The following is a 14900-nucleotide window of genomic DNA, read 5'->3' as shown; positions in this document are numbered from 1 at the left end:
AACTGGATAAGGGTAATGGGTTTACAGTGATTCTACTGGACCTTGCCAAGGCCTTTGACAGGATACTTTGACATGTTACTCTAATCAGTAAACTGGAGCAGATGGGGATGGATATAGTGTTGATGAGATGGATAGGAGGGTGGTTGAAGGAGAGATACCAGAGAGTGGTTTATTCAGGAGTGGAGTCCAAAAGACGGCTTGTGACTAGTGGTGTACCGCAGCATTCTGTTCTTGGACCACTATTTTTCAATTTGTTCATTAATGATATAGGAGAGGATCTGAGAGGAATTGTTCACTTGTTTGCTGATGATGCAAAGCTGGGTAGAGCAATTGTGAGTGCACAGGATGTCAAAATTTTGCAGGATAGATGATTTGGATAGTTTGGAGGACTGGACTAGGGAAAATGGATGTCAATTTAATGTGGCCAAGTGTAAGGTTATGCATTTTGGAGTGAAAAGATTAGCAGCAGTATATCACATTGGTGGAACCGTACTCCAGATTGATGAGGCCAGGGATTTGGGAGTGTTGGTGGATAGGGAGTTGAAGTTTAGGGGGTACATTGCAAAAGTGGCCAAAACTGCTCATCAAATCACTTGGTTGCTGAAAAATACTTTAACAAGCAGAGACAAACAAGTTATTGTTCCTCTATATCGAGCCTTGATAAGACCCCATCTAGACTACTGTGCCCAGATATGGGCGCCACGCTTTCTTCTTGATGGGGACGAGGTGGAGAGGATCCAGAGACGAGTGACCAAGATGATAGCAGGTCTGTGGAATGAACTTTATGAGAACAGGTTGAAGATTTGTGGGTTACAAAAATTGGTTGACAGGCGGAAAAGGGGTGATATGATTGAGACATTCAAATTACTGAAGGGTTTCTATAGGATTAATCCAGAAGATATTTTTGAGAATAGGATTGGTGGTGGGAGGACTAGGGGCCATACATGGAAGCTGGGCAAGAGTGTGGTTAGCAGGGGTGTTAGAACTAGGTTTTTTTACTTGGAGAGTGGTGAATGAGTGGAATAAGTTGCCAGAGTCTGTTGTGGGTGCTATGACTGTGAATGAGTTCAAGGCGAGGTATGATAGATACTGTGTGAATGTCGAATAGTTACTCTTTACATGATGTTAGGGCCTTCCTCGATGAGTCTGTCGACTTCTTGGAGTTGCCCGAGATAATAATAATAGATATCGGGGAGAGGTGGCTGACAAACAGATACCAGGGAGTAGTATATGGTGGAGTGGAATCTAGGAGAATGAGAGTGACTAGTAGAGTGCCTGGGTTCTGTACTATGGCCACTACTCTTTAATTTGTATATTAATGACATATGGAAAGATTTGAGGGAGGGGGATATTCAATTGTTTGCTGATAATGCAAAACTAGGGAGAGCAATAGCTGATAAAGATGTAGATATCCTGCAGGATGATTTAAATAAATTTGCATTGTGGGCAAAGGATCATAATTGTTAATTTAATGTTGCAAAATGTAAGGTTAGGTTAAGGTTAGATTACACTTTAGATTGAAAACGTTGCATATGGTGTATCACATTGATGGTACTGGATTGTAGGAAATTGATAAGGCTAGGTATTATATTTGGGGATAATGGTGGCCCGAGGATTAAAGTTCAGACGGCATATTACAGAAGTTGGTAAAATGGCTCAAAGAATTACTGGGATGTTGAAAAAGATAGGGAAGTTATTATCCTTCTTTATAAGGCTATGATTCAGATGCATGTTGACTACTGGGCACAGATATGGTCACTTGGGGGACCAGGAGGTGGTAGAGAAGATTCAGAGATTGATTAAGGTGGATTCAGATCTGTGGAATGCTCCCAATGAGGACAGGTTGAAGGTTTGTGGATTACAAGTTTAACTGATAAGCAGAAAAGAGGGACATGTTAGAAACTCTTAAGATATTAAATGGAATTTATAAAATTGATGGAAAGGAAAGCTATAAATTTTGCAAGAGAAAAATCTAGTTGTCATTCTTAATAATGAACAAATTTAACTTCTATGTATGACCCAGTGTTCTCTCCCCACCTTCCAATATATTTATAATTATTATCCTAGGACCCCATCAAGCCGCAGACTCATCTAGGAGGTCGCTTTTGTCATACATGCAGCTCACCATTCAAATTCCCAGCAAAAACCAGTTCTCACGCAATGAATTCAAATCATTCACAACTCACAATGCAAAAAACTTGCTTCTCACTTCCTTGCTCACATCCTCCTTATATAGCTTCCAGGGATGACCTCTTATTTTCCCTAATCTCCCACTATTTTATCAAAAACCTCTTCAATGTTAATCCTATAACAACTTGTACATCTCTATCATATCACACCATCTCAAGCTTTCTTCATATTCAACATTCTAGCGATCAGAAACTATTTTGGTCAATTTCCTCTGGATTCTCTCCAACATCTCTTCATCCTTTTCAAAACCAGGTGACCAAATCTGAGCACAGTAGTCCATATGTGGCCTAATCACAGCCTTATATAATGAAACCAGAATCTCTTCTATGAGTCACTGTCCTCTGCATCATTCCCAGAATTCATTGTATTTTCCTCACAATTTTGACAATATGTCCTCTAAATTTCAGATCCTTATCCACCATCAACACCAAGATCTCTTATTTCCTCCACCTGCAACATTCCAATCATTCACAACTCTCCATGCAAAAAAAACCTGCTTCTCACTCCCTTGCAGGGATGATCTCTTGTTCTTCCCCAATGATATAGCATTTCTTTCCCACTATTTTATGAAAAACCTTTTCAACCTTAATCCTATAACAACCCCTTATTAATATTTTACTGTAGTGGATAGCTTGACATAACAAAATTTTCTTTAGAACAGAATTGTGCCTGTTGTACTTTTTTTGGTAGTTTGTTTAGTGAGAGATTGCTGTATATGTAGTTTCAGTCAATATAGAATACAGTTTGGTTGACTAAGTCCCAAATTGTTAGCTAGTCCTTGTTCATTCAGCATCCAAAAAAATATCCACTAACTGGATGATGCAAAATGACATGATGAAAATTAACATTCGGTCATTAGCACAAGTCCATACACTGCATTCCTTATATGCTATGTAGAGGTCTCTTCCCAGTTGAGCTTAATTCTTAGCAATCCATTTAAAACTATTCCATTCATATCAAACTTTATCAGAGAAGAGGTGGTGCTAGTGTCCTTGGTGAATGTGGTGATCGTGTTTAGTCAGTCTAGAAAACGTGCTTTTAAATTTAAATATAGTGTGGCTTTTTGTCTCAAATTGTGCTGCAGTTGTGCATCGGTTAGATACAAGTGTCCTTCAGTGGTGTTATTGTTTGGAACTGTGTTGTATATATTGTGTTTTCACTGCCGTTTGTTTCACTATTTCAACGTGTAAAGATGGCATCCAACAAGAAACCTACGTCAGCGGTGCGCAGGACTTCTACTTCTACACGAAAGGCTGGCACAGCGGTAGATTTTTCGCAATGGATGCATTGCAGAAACTGCTACATGTATGCGCCGAAGAATGTGAAGGATCTGTGGTCGGTCTGGCTAAATTAGAAGAACGAAAATGTCGACGTATGTGAGACGAGTCGGGATAGGCTGGAGCGTTTGGGAATGGAAGCTGACATTGTGACTGTAGCGGAAGAACTTCGGCGGGAGTTCATGAAAATGAAAAATGACCTTCATCAGCACTGTAGAGATTACTTTAGCTAAGTAACTAGAACAGGATTACGTATGGGTGAGTCTTTGGTGAATGATGCAGTAATAAATAGTATGGGAGTGATTGGAAGTCAACAAAATAAAACCACAAGTGGTCTAGAAGAAACGAGATGTCGTGAGAGTGGGGGGTAAGTAATAGAGCATTGAGTAATGAAAATTGGGAGAGTCATGCTGAATAGCGTAGAAAATGAGTCCATGAGTGATGCTTGTGTGGACTTGAATGAAGTTAGGAGTGGTAAGTTATATGGTGAGTCTATGATTAAGGGTATGGAGAGTGGTATGCATGAGGAGTGCTTGGCTGGTGGGACAATAGAAAGAGTGGCTTTAGCAATAAAGAGAGGGCATGAAGCAGACAAGATGATAGTTATGGTGGGTACAAATGACCTGGGTGGTGGTATAAATCGGGTAGGAAAAGATTTAAGAACATTGTTAGATATTGTGAAGAGGAAAAGTGTCAATGTGAGGATAGTGTGTGTGCTGCCTCATTTTGACAATTACGAGTTAAGTAGACGAGCAATGATAATGAATGATATGATTGCAAGAATGTGCAAAAAAAGAGGTCTGGAATTTGTTGATGTTTGGAGTGTGTTTGAAGGAAAAAGACAGTTGTATGCTAGAGATGGAATGCATCTAAACATGGAAGGACATAAGAGATTGATGAAGTTACTGTTTTCTGAACAAGTTGAAGTAATTGGGCAGGGAAACTAATATTGAATAGGTTGAGTGTAAGAGAGAGAAACTTTAGCACTGCTTGTATATTTATTGATCCTTATTCACAGAATAAATTGCAGAAGAGAGGGGATAAAAATCGGCATGGGACTACTGAAATTAGTGACTTATATATCAGTTCTAAAGCTGGTACAAGATCTAGAGGGAATCTGCAATTTTTGAATACCAATGCCCGAAGCATCTGAAACAAGAGAGAAGAGTTTTTGGCATTGGTCAGTGCAATCTCACCAAAAGTTGTAGGCATTAGTGAAACTTGGCTGTCAGTAGACGATGTGGTCACTGGAATTGAATGTGATGAGTAAAGTATTTTCAGGGAGGATAGAGAAGATAAAGATAGACAGGGGGAGGAGTACTGTTGATGATAGCTGATGTGTTGCAGCCAAAGAAAGTAGTATATCAAGATAATAGACATGTGAATGAGAGTTCATTTGAAGATGGATGCTGCTATAGGCCAGGGAGTACAGGGAGAGATATTGAATTCATGCATAAGCAAATTAGTGCAATGAGTGCAGGTTTAGTGATTATTATGGGGGATTTTAATTATGGTGATATCAATTGGAAGGAGGAAATATCACGTAGCAAAAAGGAAATGGAGGTCATACATCTTTTACGAGATAATTACTTGAAACAGCACATAACTGAAGGGACACGTGGTGTGAGAGTGTTGGACCTGGTTATTGGTTCAGAGGTTATATGCATAAGTAAGGTGTCCTCGTTACCTCCAATTGGTGAAAGCGATCATGTGGTATTGACTTGGGAGGTGTTGCAAAATCTGTGGATTTTTCTGTTAAGAAGGGGTATATACAGAACTACAGGTTAGACAATTATAACAAGCTTCGGAGTGAGCTTGCAGCCATCCCATGGCAGAACATATGGGAAGGGGAAAGATGATAGTAGTGCATGGGATAAAATCAGTGGGTATCTGAGGAAAGCAATATCAGATTGTGTCCCCATGATCAGTACACCCATGAGCAGTACAAGGCTCAAGCTAGGAAGGTTACCAGCATAGTAAGAAAAGCTAAATCAGATTATGAGAAGACCTTAGCCAAAGAGTTCAAGGGTAATCCCAAAGAGCTCTTCCACTATGTGGCAAGTAAAAGGAAGAATGACTTCGGATGGATAACTTTGCTGGGTGCTGATGGTATTGAGGTGACAAAATCAGATGTAATAGTCGAGTTACTGAGTGATCACTTTTCAAAAGTCTATCACCCAAGTTAGGATATCTCTGTACCTGTAGCAATAACTAATGTGAGAATTGAAGCTAAGAAATCGGAGGTATTTAATATATTGCAAAATTTAAATACAAACACTGCTGTAGGCTTAGATGGAATATCAGCTCGGGTGTTGCGTGAACGTGCAAATTAATTGTCAACCCGTCTTACTTGGATATTTAATTTAAGTTTGAACTCTGGTATGGTCCCTAGGGAGTGGAAGTTAGGCAAAGTGGTTCCTTTGCATAAGGGTGGCTCTAAAACTGCAGTAGTTAATTATAGACCAATCACCATCTCAGGAGTAGTGGTAAAAGTATTGGAAAAGTTGGTTAAAGACAAAATTCAAGGATGGGTGGATCAGGATATGATACTCTATAGAGGCCAACATGGTTTTGTTAGAGGGAGATCCTGCCTTAGCAATCTATTAACTTTTCATAATAGAATGACATCTGAATTGGACAAAGGAACTGGCTACACAGTGGTACTTCTGGATTTTGCTAAGGCTTTTGACAGGATACCCCATGGAGCACTGTTACGCAAATTGGAGCAGATGGGAATGGATATTAAATTGGTGATATGGATAGGAGAATGGCTCAGGGAGAGATACCAGAAGGTAGTGTATGGAGGAGCCGGGTCCAGGCTGAGGCAGGTGACCAGTGGTTGCCTCAGAGCTCTGTGCTTGGGCCATTGTTGTTTAATTTGTATATAAATGATATAGGAAATGGCTTACAGGGAGATATTCACTTGTTTGCTGATGATGCAAAATTGGGTAGCACAATAAAAAATCAAGCTGATGTTAAAAGTTTGCAGGATGATTTAAATAATCTGGTAGAATGGGCAATAGATAATGGATATCAGTTCAATGTGGAAAAGTGTAAAGTCATGCATTTTGGGATTAAAAGATTACCATCTGTGTACTGCATTGATGGAACAGTACTCCAAGAGATTGATGAGGCTAGGGACTTAGGGGTGTTGGTAGATAGGGAGATGAAGTTCAGAGGACACATTGCTAAGGTGTCCATGATTGCACATAGGATTACTTGGTTGTTGAGGAACACACTGACATCCAGAGATAAAGAGGTTATTATTCCCCTTTATAAAGCATTGATACTTCCACATTTGGATTAATGTGCTCAGGTTTGGTCACCTGGATTCCTTGGAGATGAGGAGGCTGTGGAGAGGGTTCAGAGAAGAGTGACCAAGTTGGTGAGTGATGTAAAAATGCTCTCTACATTGATAGATTGAGAGCTTGTGGATTTCAGAGGTTGGTTGATAGGTGGAGAAGAGGAGAAATGATAGACAAGGTTTTTTGCCTTGAGGGTGGTGAATGACTGGAATTCATTGCCTGACTTAATTGTGAGCTCTTCGTCTGTAAATGAATTCAAGAAGAGATATGACAGATATTGTTTTGCTAGTTTGGGTCTCCCACAATGAGTCTACTGACTCCATGGAGATACCCGTAATAATAATAATAAATCAAGCTTGGTTAAACATACAGTTATTTTTGACAATGTGTGTTCTTACATGAATTCAAATTGAATTTTTTTTACCTTTAAATTTTCCAGCCAGCTCCATAAGAGACCAGTTAACATAATTAAATCTGTTTCTTTCTCTAGCTTTTCCCAAGCTGATGTACGGCTATTTAACTGTTTCTGAAATAAAGGTTGTTTCAATAAATAATAAGTAACTTTACTATTACAGTTAAGACACCTATATTCACTTATTTATTTTGATATACAATTCCAATTTTAAATTATAATATATGAAGTAAGTTATAATTGAAAACTTTGAATATTACATAAATGAGAATCAGAAATCAAGAACATAAAAGCTAAATTTATGTGTAGTAGTAATAGATTAATCACTGTACTCATAATAACAATGAGGTATTTAACTACCAACCCTAATCAGTCTACAAGTGTTCAAGTACAAAATGTAATGCATCATCTCAAATTGGCATCTTCATGCAGAATGTTATTTCCTAATGTAAAAGGCAAAGGAAATATCAGCACTGATGATTAAAATCTAACACCCTGAAATCCTCCTCTTTAACATCTTTTATTGTAGATGTAGATGAGCTCTTTTAGTTCTAACTTTTGGAATTGGGAACTGGGTCTCACCCTCAGCACATACCAAAAGCTGAGCCCATGGTTGCCGGCCTGGTTGGCCGAGTGGTTAGCATATCTGCTCTCCAGCCAAAAGGCTGCGGGTTCGAATCCCGCCGTGGGCATGGATGTTTGTGACTGTCTGTGAAAATAATAGTGGTGATGGTGGACAGTAGATGCTGTTGGTGTAGATGGGGCAGTTTGTGGATGTGATGGAGATGGAGAACTGTAGAGTAGGTGCCCTCCCTTGATGAGTCTTAGGACTCCCTGGAGGTGTCAAATAATAATAATAATAATAAATAATTTTAGAGCCATCAGAGTATGTCAGACAAATGTCACCAGTTTATGATGCTAAGACCTAATGTTGTTCTTGTCATTTAAAATAGGGCAATTTCTATGGGTGATGGGTTTTTCTGAGATACTAAGATAACACTTGCCTGTGTTACTTGCTTCTGCCAAAGACCAATTAAATAGTTAACTGACTAAAAAGGCCTACAAAAATTTCTGTAGTCAGCACCAAAAACCAAACCTATGGTGGACTTTCTTTTAGAGGTCTAGAATTATGATATAAGAAACATTTCTGTTTAGTGCTTGATAAGGCAGCTAAGGTTGTGATGATATTTGAAACAGTTGATTAAATTCAAAATAATGTTTAATTCAACACGAATATTCAGGAAACTAAAAAAAAAATTTCTAAATATGAAATCATATCACACGTGACAAAAATAATAAGTAGTTAATAAAATATAATTTATGCTACTATGTTTTCAAATTTTGAATATCATTATCCAAGACCACAAGGAAGTCAAGGATTTATCAAGGGAGGCCATAGGTCACCCACACTAGATATATACCTTCTCTTAACCCACAATTCATGAAGAAAACTGTGCCACCCACTCACTGCTCTGTGAGAAAAAAATCTAGTTCTTGTCTTTCTGGGGCATAGATAGAAGTTAAATTTGTTTTAAATTTAACTTCTATGTATGCCCCAGTATTCTCTCCCCATCTTCCAATGTAATTATAATCATTATTATTATAATCCTAAGATCCCATTGAGCCCGAGACTCATCTAGCAGATCCCTATTGTCATAAACACAGCTCACCATACCATGCCTTAAGCACTTTCAAAATTTGCTGCAGACACCCCATGCTTAGGCAATGAATTCTCACTCCCTTGCTCATACCCTCCTTATACAGCTTCCGGGGATGACCTCTTGTTCTCCTCCAGTCTCCCACCATTTTATGAAAAACCTCTTGAATGTTAATCCTATAACAATTCCTTACCCACTTGTACGTCACTTACAATATCATCCCTTTCCCCCTATCCAATATGCTCTGCAAATTTGCATCATTTCAACTTTTCTCCATATTCAATCAACATTCCAGAGATCAGAAGCTATTTGGCCAATTGCCTCTGGACCTTCTCTAACATCTCTTCATCCTTTTGTAAACCAGGTGACTAAATATGTGCACAGTAGTCCATGTGTGGCCTAATCAGAGCCTTACACGATAGAACCAGAATCTCCTTACAATTATTTACATGAAAACACAAGAAAAAGGTAATATTTATTTGATTATAAGGCCATATATTTCAGTCTAAAACTTACAGATCATCTTCAGTGGCAAAAACAGTTATACAAGGTAGAATGCAAACAACGGATTTATTTGAAATAGAATGAGCTGCATGATCTTATTATTATTACGTGACACCTCCAAGGAGTCCAAAAACACACTGAGGGAGGGCACCCTCTCTACAACTCTCCACTTCTACCATTTAATCCACCAACTATGGTGCGATTCAACTATTATCATATCCAACGCCATCTACTGACTACCACCAGTGTTTTTTTTTTACTGTAAATTAACGACAATCACAACCATCCATTTCCCACAGTAGGATTCGAATCTACAGCCTTTTGGCTGGAGAGTAGATACATTAACCGCATTTCCAGTAATGTCATAACTGAGGAAAAGATTGATCATTTGTGAAAGAAAAGAAAACAAAAATACTCTACAGATAGACAGCATCTTGTTAGTTTCTTGAGGTCTTATTGTAAAAATAATCATAATTTAATATTATTAATATTTTTACAAATTGTTTATGTTAGTACATTATTAGTTTTGTTTCATAACACGTATTATCGGCATTTGCGATATGCCTGTTATTGATATTATTTTGTCGAAAATGTAAAACATTTCAAAAAATGTGTGTACTTACTGAATTTGGATAGTTATGTTACTTTCAGAAATTTTATTGCAGTTTAAAATTATCAAGTGTTGTATTTTATAAAGACATTCTCATTACGCTAACGGAGACAACACGCCAGTCAATTATACCTAACTTCTCACTTCCAATTTTCATGGAGTGCGCATGCTCACTGAGGAGCTTGATTGGTGATTGACAGCTGACAGATAGAACGCTCGGTATCGAAGTAACAAGATAAACAAGAGAATACTAACGGAAGTTTAAGAATGCAGACAAGAGGAATTAGATTCTTATGAAGTTTGTTTAGTTTTATGCAACAGTCGGAAGAATATTAATAGTAGATTCCGAAAAGGAATAGTAAAACTGTGAGTCTTTAAACTGGAGGAGTTGAGACAGTCAACAAGTAATTAGTAAATAAAAGAAGATATTGCAGTCAATATTCTAAAGGAATGTTCAAAGACGCTGATTGGAACGTTTAATCTGTCTTAAGGACGGCGGATATATTTGTTATTACTGGAAAGGGCGACGGAATTAGCTCAACTTAGATATGTTGTTTTTGAAGTAGTAGAAGAAACTTTTTCTCCCGTACAAAAATTAGCAAATTGTACCTCTTAACTGCAAGAGGTAAGAGTATTTAAACTTCAGTAAGTCAGTGAGGAATAATACTGTATACTACAGAAGAGTGATAAGCAAGGATCCTATGGAAAAGAAGAAGAAAATGTTTATATTTCTGAAAAAGTCCCTAACAAGGAAACTGACAATGAACATTTTTTGTTATTGTGAAAACAAGTTCTTTTAGTCTGGTAGACATGATTAAGTATGATTATATAGAGAAACCTGTGGAGAATTCATGACTAAATTTAACACACATGAACCACACTAGTAGGTTTTTACGTAATAAAAAAACCTACTACTGTGGTTCACGTGTGTTAAATTTAGTCATGATTAAGTACAGTAAACACTTGCCAAAAGTGGGGGTCATTAATACATTGCGCGCACGGCAAAATCACGTTCCGCAAAGTTAACTTTCTATGGAAAAAAATGTGTTAGATATAGTTCAAATTAAGAAACTATGTATGTATAATTTAAACTAACCTAAATATTGTTGTAATTAAAAGGAAAAATGAAACAAATGTTAATAGAAAGGATTTTTATTACTGCTTAATAAGTAGGTACATGATACAATTATTTTTTAAAAAAGCTAGTGATTTTTGCTTGGGACAATGACTGGCGCAACTCTTTAAAAGTTTTGCGGAAAGGAGCGCAGAGATTTTAAATGCCTTCATAAAGTGTCTTCTTCTTTCTTCATTTGGATCAATCTCCATTGCAAAATCAGACAGTTCCTGTGCGTTTTTTAACAATTCGTTTAGCTTCTTGTAAGTTAAAGGCGCTTTATCTTCTTCTTCACTATCGCTGCTTTCACTGTCGGCTGGTGTTACAAGATCATCCAATTCTTCATTCGTCATTTCTTGATCGTTATTCTCGATTAATTCTTTGACTTCTCCTTCTTCCATATCTGAAAATCCTTCGCCGCCAATTGCTTTTGCAATTTGTACGATTTCTTTGGCTTCATCTTCAATCGATAGAAATCCTTTAAAATTGTTGACAACTTCTGGCCAGAGCTGATGCCAGCAAGCATTCAATGTTGATGAATTCACTTGTTCCCATGCGAGTTTAATCATTTCTATGCAGTGGCTTATGTTGAATCACTTCCAAAATGCCATTAGCATGTCGTGCTTTCCTTCGTCTAGTGCTTTGTTTGCAGAGGTGTAAACATGCCTGACATATTAGGCTTTGAATGTTTTTATGATCTCTTGATTCATTGGTTGGATTAAGGAAGTGGTGTTAGGTAGGAGAAATAAAACCTCTACATTTGGATGCAATGTTGTGAGGGCGTCTGCATCGTGCCCTGGAGCATTATCGAGAATTAGGAGAATAAAGCACAGGTTCTGCTGTTCTAAGTAATGTTTGACTTCTTTAACGAATGAATTTTCAAACCAGTTATTGAAGTGGGCTTTTGTTACCCTAGCTTTTCTATTCCACTTCCACACAACAGGCAATTGCTCAAATTTTTTCCCTGCAATGCACGAGGCATTTTAGATCGATAAATAAGCAGAGGCTTGCACTTGAGGTCCCCTGATGCATTTCCACAAAAAAGCAAAGTGAGGCTATCCTTAAAAGCATTAAAACCTGGGGCAACCTTTTGTGTCTTTGTGAAGTAGGTTCGTTGTCCCATTCGCTTATAAAATAGGCCCGTCTCATCTGCATTGAAAACTTGTTGCGGAACATAAACCCCTCTCTTCAATTAATTTCAAAAATTGGGGTTTGAATTTCTCTGCTGCTTCTTTATCTACAGAGCCAGCTTCTCCCTGAAGCTTTACATTGTGCAAATTAAAACGACGCTTAAAGTTTTCAAGCCAACTTTTGCTTGCTTGAAAGTCAATTTTCTCTGATGATTGGCCATCTTTATTTAAAATGAAAGAAAACAAATCTAAAGCTTTGTTTCGAATAGCAACACCATTCACAACTGAGCCTTTTTCGTTTACTTGATTCTATTAATATTTTTTCCATCTTTTCCAATTGCAGAATTCTTCTTTAAACTTGAGCAACCTTTGCTGAAGTATTGCCTGAAGCTTTGACACTAGACTGAATCATTTCTTCATTCTCCCGTATTGTTCTTATGCTTGATTTGTTTATAGCTAGTTCTCTTGCAAGTGATGAAACACGTGTACCATTTTTCAACTTATCCAAAATTTCAATTTTCTGAGATAATGTCAAAACTTTGCATCTTTTTGCTGCTTTATCATCTTCATTCTTACTCTTAGATGTCATATTGAATTTTTGAAATTAAAAGAAATACAAATGCAAAAGGAGAAGAGGATAAACACTGATAAATACATGATTACAGCTCTGCTAATGTGAGCGAAATGATCGCAACTCGGCCTGGGTCACTCAGCTAGCGGGCAGCGCCAAGCAGGGTTGCTAGCCGATGCTCTGCAGCGTACCGCGTATGAATGAAATTCTAGCGTTGGACAAATTAAAGATAATTTGTCCAACAATTAAGATAACGCATATGTGCAAAATCACATTCTGCAAATCCGCACTTGGCAAGAGTTTACTGTATATGTTAAACATTCCAATAATAGAATGAGTCAGAGCATGGGCGATTTTAATACTTTTGGATAAGAAAATCTATTAGACAGCAGTCACAAAGAACTTGATATACACCCAGGAGAAACATTAGAGTGTTTATCTTTTGAAGAGGAGGAAATAAGCTAAAAGTTTATTGAGAGGTATAAAAGTGGCCTTTAAATCTTATTTCTTCAGAATTCTGGAAATTGGTTCTAAAATGCCTGAACTGGAACTCTATGTACTGTTTCCTTGTTGTTTAAAGTTAGGTTTGCAGAAGTCAAACAGATGTTATGTAGTCCTTTTTGAGAAGCCATTTAATTTTAAATATATCATCTGATATTTGAGAGTTTTTCCTGTAACTGATGAAGAGTCAAATAATTAGTCTTAGCTTGTCAAATTAACAATTAGTGCCTTTATAATTCCTGTCGTTTGAGAAGGATGGTGTGCAGACTGTTAAAGAATGTAGCATCCAGTGAAAGTGAGCCGATATGGTTAAATTACCTGATGGTGAACAGATGAGAAGAATGCCTAGAAAAGATTATTTGTTGTCCCTTTCAAATTTTCATAGTGAATTTGATATGAGAATGTAAAGTACTTATAGTAGCTAAAAGCATTGCTAAAGTTTCTTTATTGTGGATCCCAGATATCCTGTAAAATACGGGATCGTCCCGTTTTTGGGTAATGTGTCCTGTTGTCCCGAGAAAACTCTTCGGAACAGCTTTTGTCCTGTATTTTAGAGTTCAAGACTGAATAACAATTTCTATTCTATTACAAACATCACTCTCCGTCATTACAGGGAACTGTAGATGCATTGTTATTTTCTCAACTGCAACAATGATAAGTTCGTTAGAACAGTGTGAATGTGCATTGACATTTTGGCATGTGCCGTGATATTGGCTCAGCTTTAAATAGCACGGTACGGTCCGCTTGACCCACGCCATTTTAGAAGCTTGCTCTGAGAGAAACAGGTTGGTGCTTGCAGAGTATTAATTACTGTATGGCTGCTGTTAAAATGTATGGTTTTCTAATCTCCTGTGGCCCTGTTGAACGTTTAAAATGCCAAGAAGGAAGTGTGCTTATACAGATGTTTTAAAAAAAATCTACTAAATTGGGCGAGACAGATAAAGTGGAGCGTACAGTTTGTGGTGGCTTGTTTAGCATCGAGCATGGCAGAAAGTCCAACATTACCCAGCATATTGCTACAAAAAGACATAAATATGCATCTCGAGTTAGTACAAGTGCAAAAGTCAGTGATTTCTTTAGTGGAATTCGTCATGTGTATCCCTGGAACAAATGCATGTGTCGAAAGATTATTTTCCCGCATGAATGCGCTGTGGATTTGAATATGATAGTTTGTAGATATGGAACTCCTCAGACCTTACTTTCAGATCAAGGAGCAAATTTCACATCTGAACTGTTGTTACAGTTATGTAAATTACTTAACGTTAGGAAGATTTTTACTACACCTTACCACCCACAGTGTAATGGTATGTGTGAGAGGCTGAATAAAAATATAAAGTAAATATAAAGGTTAGTTTGGTTAGGTTAGGTGTTTGGCAGAAATTTTCCAAGGTTGCGCTGAAACATACAAAAGGTAAGATATTGTCTCCGATGAAAATCGGAAATTTTGTTGTGGAATGACTTCAAGGAAATTACAACTTAAACTTATAATTAGAACTAAGTTTTTAGGTGGAAGACTGTCAATAAGTATTCGTAAATAAAAGAAGATATTGTTAATGAAGTTCTAAAGGAATGTTTGAAGAAACGCTGATTGGAAAGAAATTGAATGAAGTGAAAGTGTTTATACTTAG

General features: G+C 37.4%; 1 protein-coding gene across 3 annotated transcripts in view; it reads right to left on the bottom strand.

Moving 5' to 3' along the window:
* LOC150106221 (protein tyrosine phosphatase domain-containing protein 1-like) overlaps window positions 1–14900 on the bottom strand; it is a 719641-nt gene that overhangs the window by 207981 nt on the left and 496760 nt on the right. For 2 of the 3 annotated variants that reach the window (XM_090392247.1, XM_090392246.1), the window contains exon 12: window positions 7197–7298. The exons of the other annotated variant lie outside the window; for it this stretch is intronic. In XM_090392247.1, coding sequence (XP_090248373.1) covers window positions 7197–7298 — 102 coding nt within the window. The remainder of the gene's footprint in view (window positions 1–7196; window positions 7299–14900) is intronic. 3 annotated transcript variants of the gene reach the window in all.

Source organism: Typopeltis vanoorti, chromosome 5 (genome assembly GCF_054136105.1).
Source record: "Typopeltis vanoorti isolate ZY-2024b chromosome 5, IOZ_Tvanoo_1.0, whole genome shotgun sequence".
Lineage (NCBI taxonomy): Eukaryota > Metazoa > Arthropoda > Arachnida > Uropygi > Thelyphonidae > Typopeltis > Typopeltis vanoorti.
The sequence above is the reverse complement of the archived record's forward strand: the minus strand, read 5'-3'. Positions and strand labels throughout refer to the sequence as shown.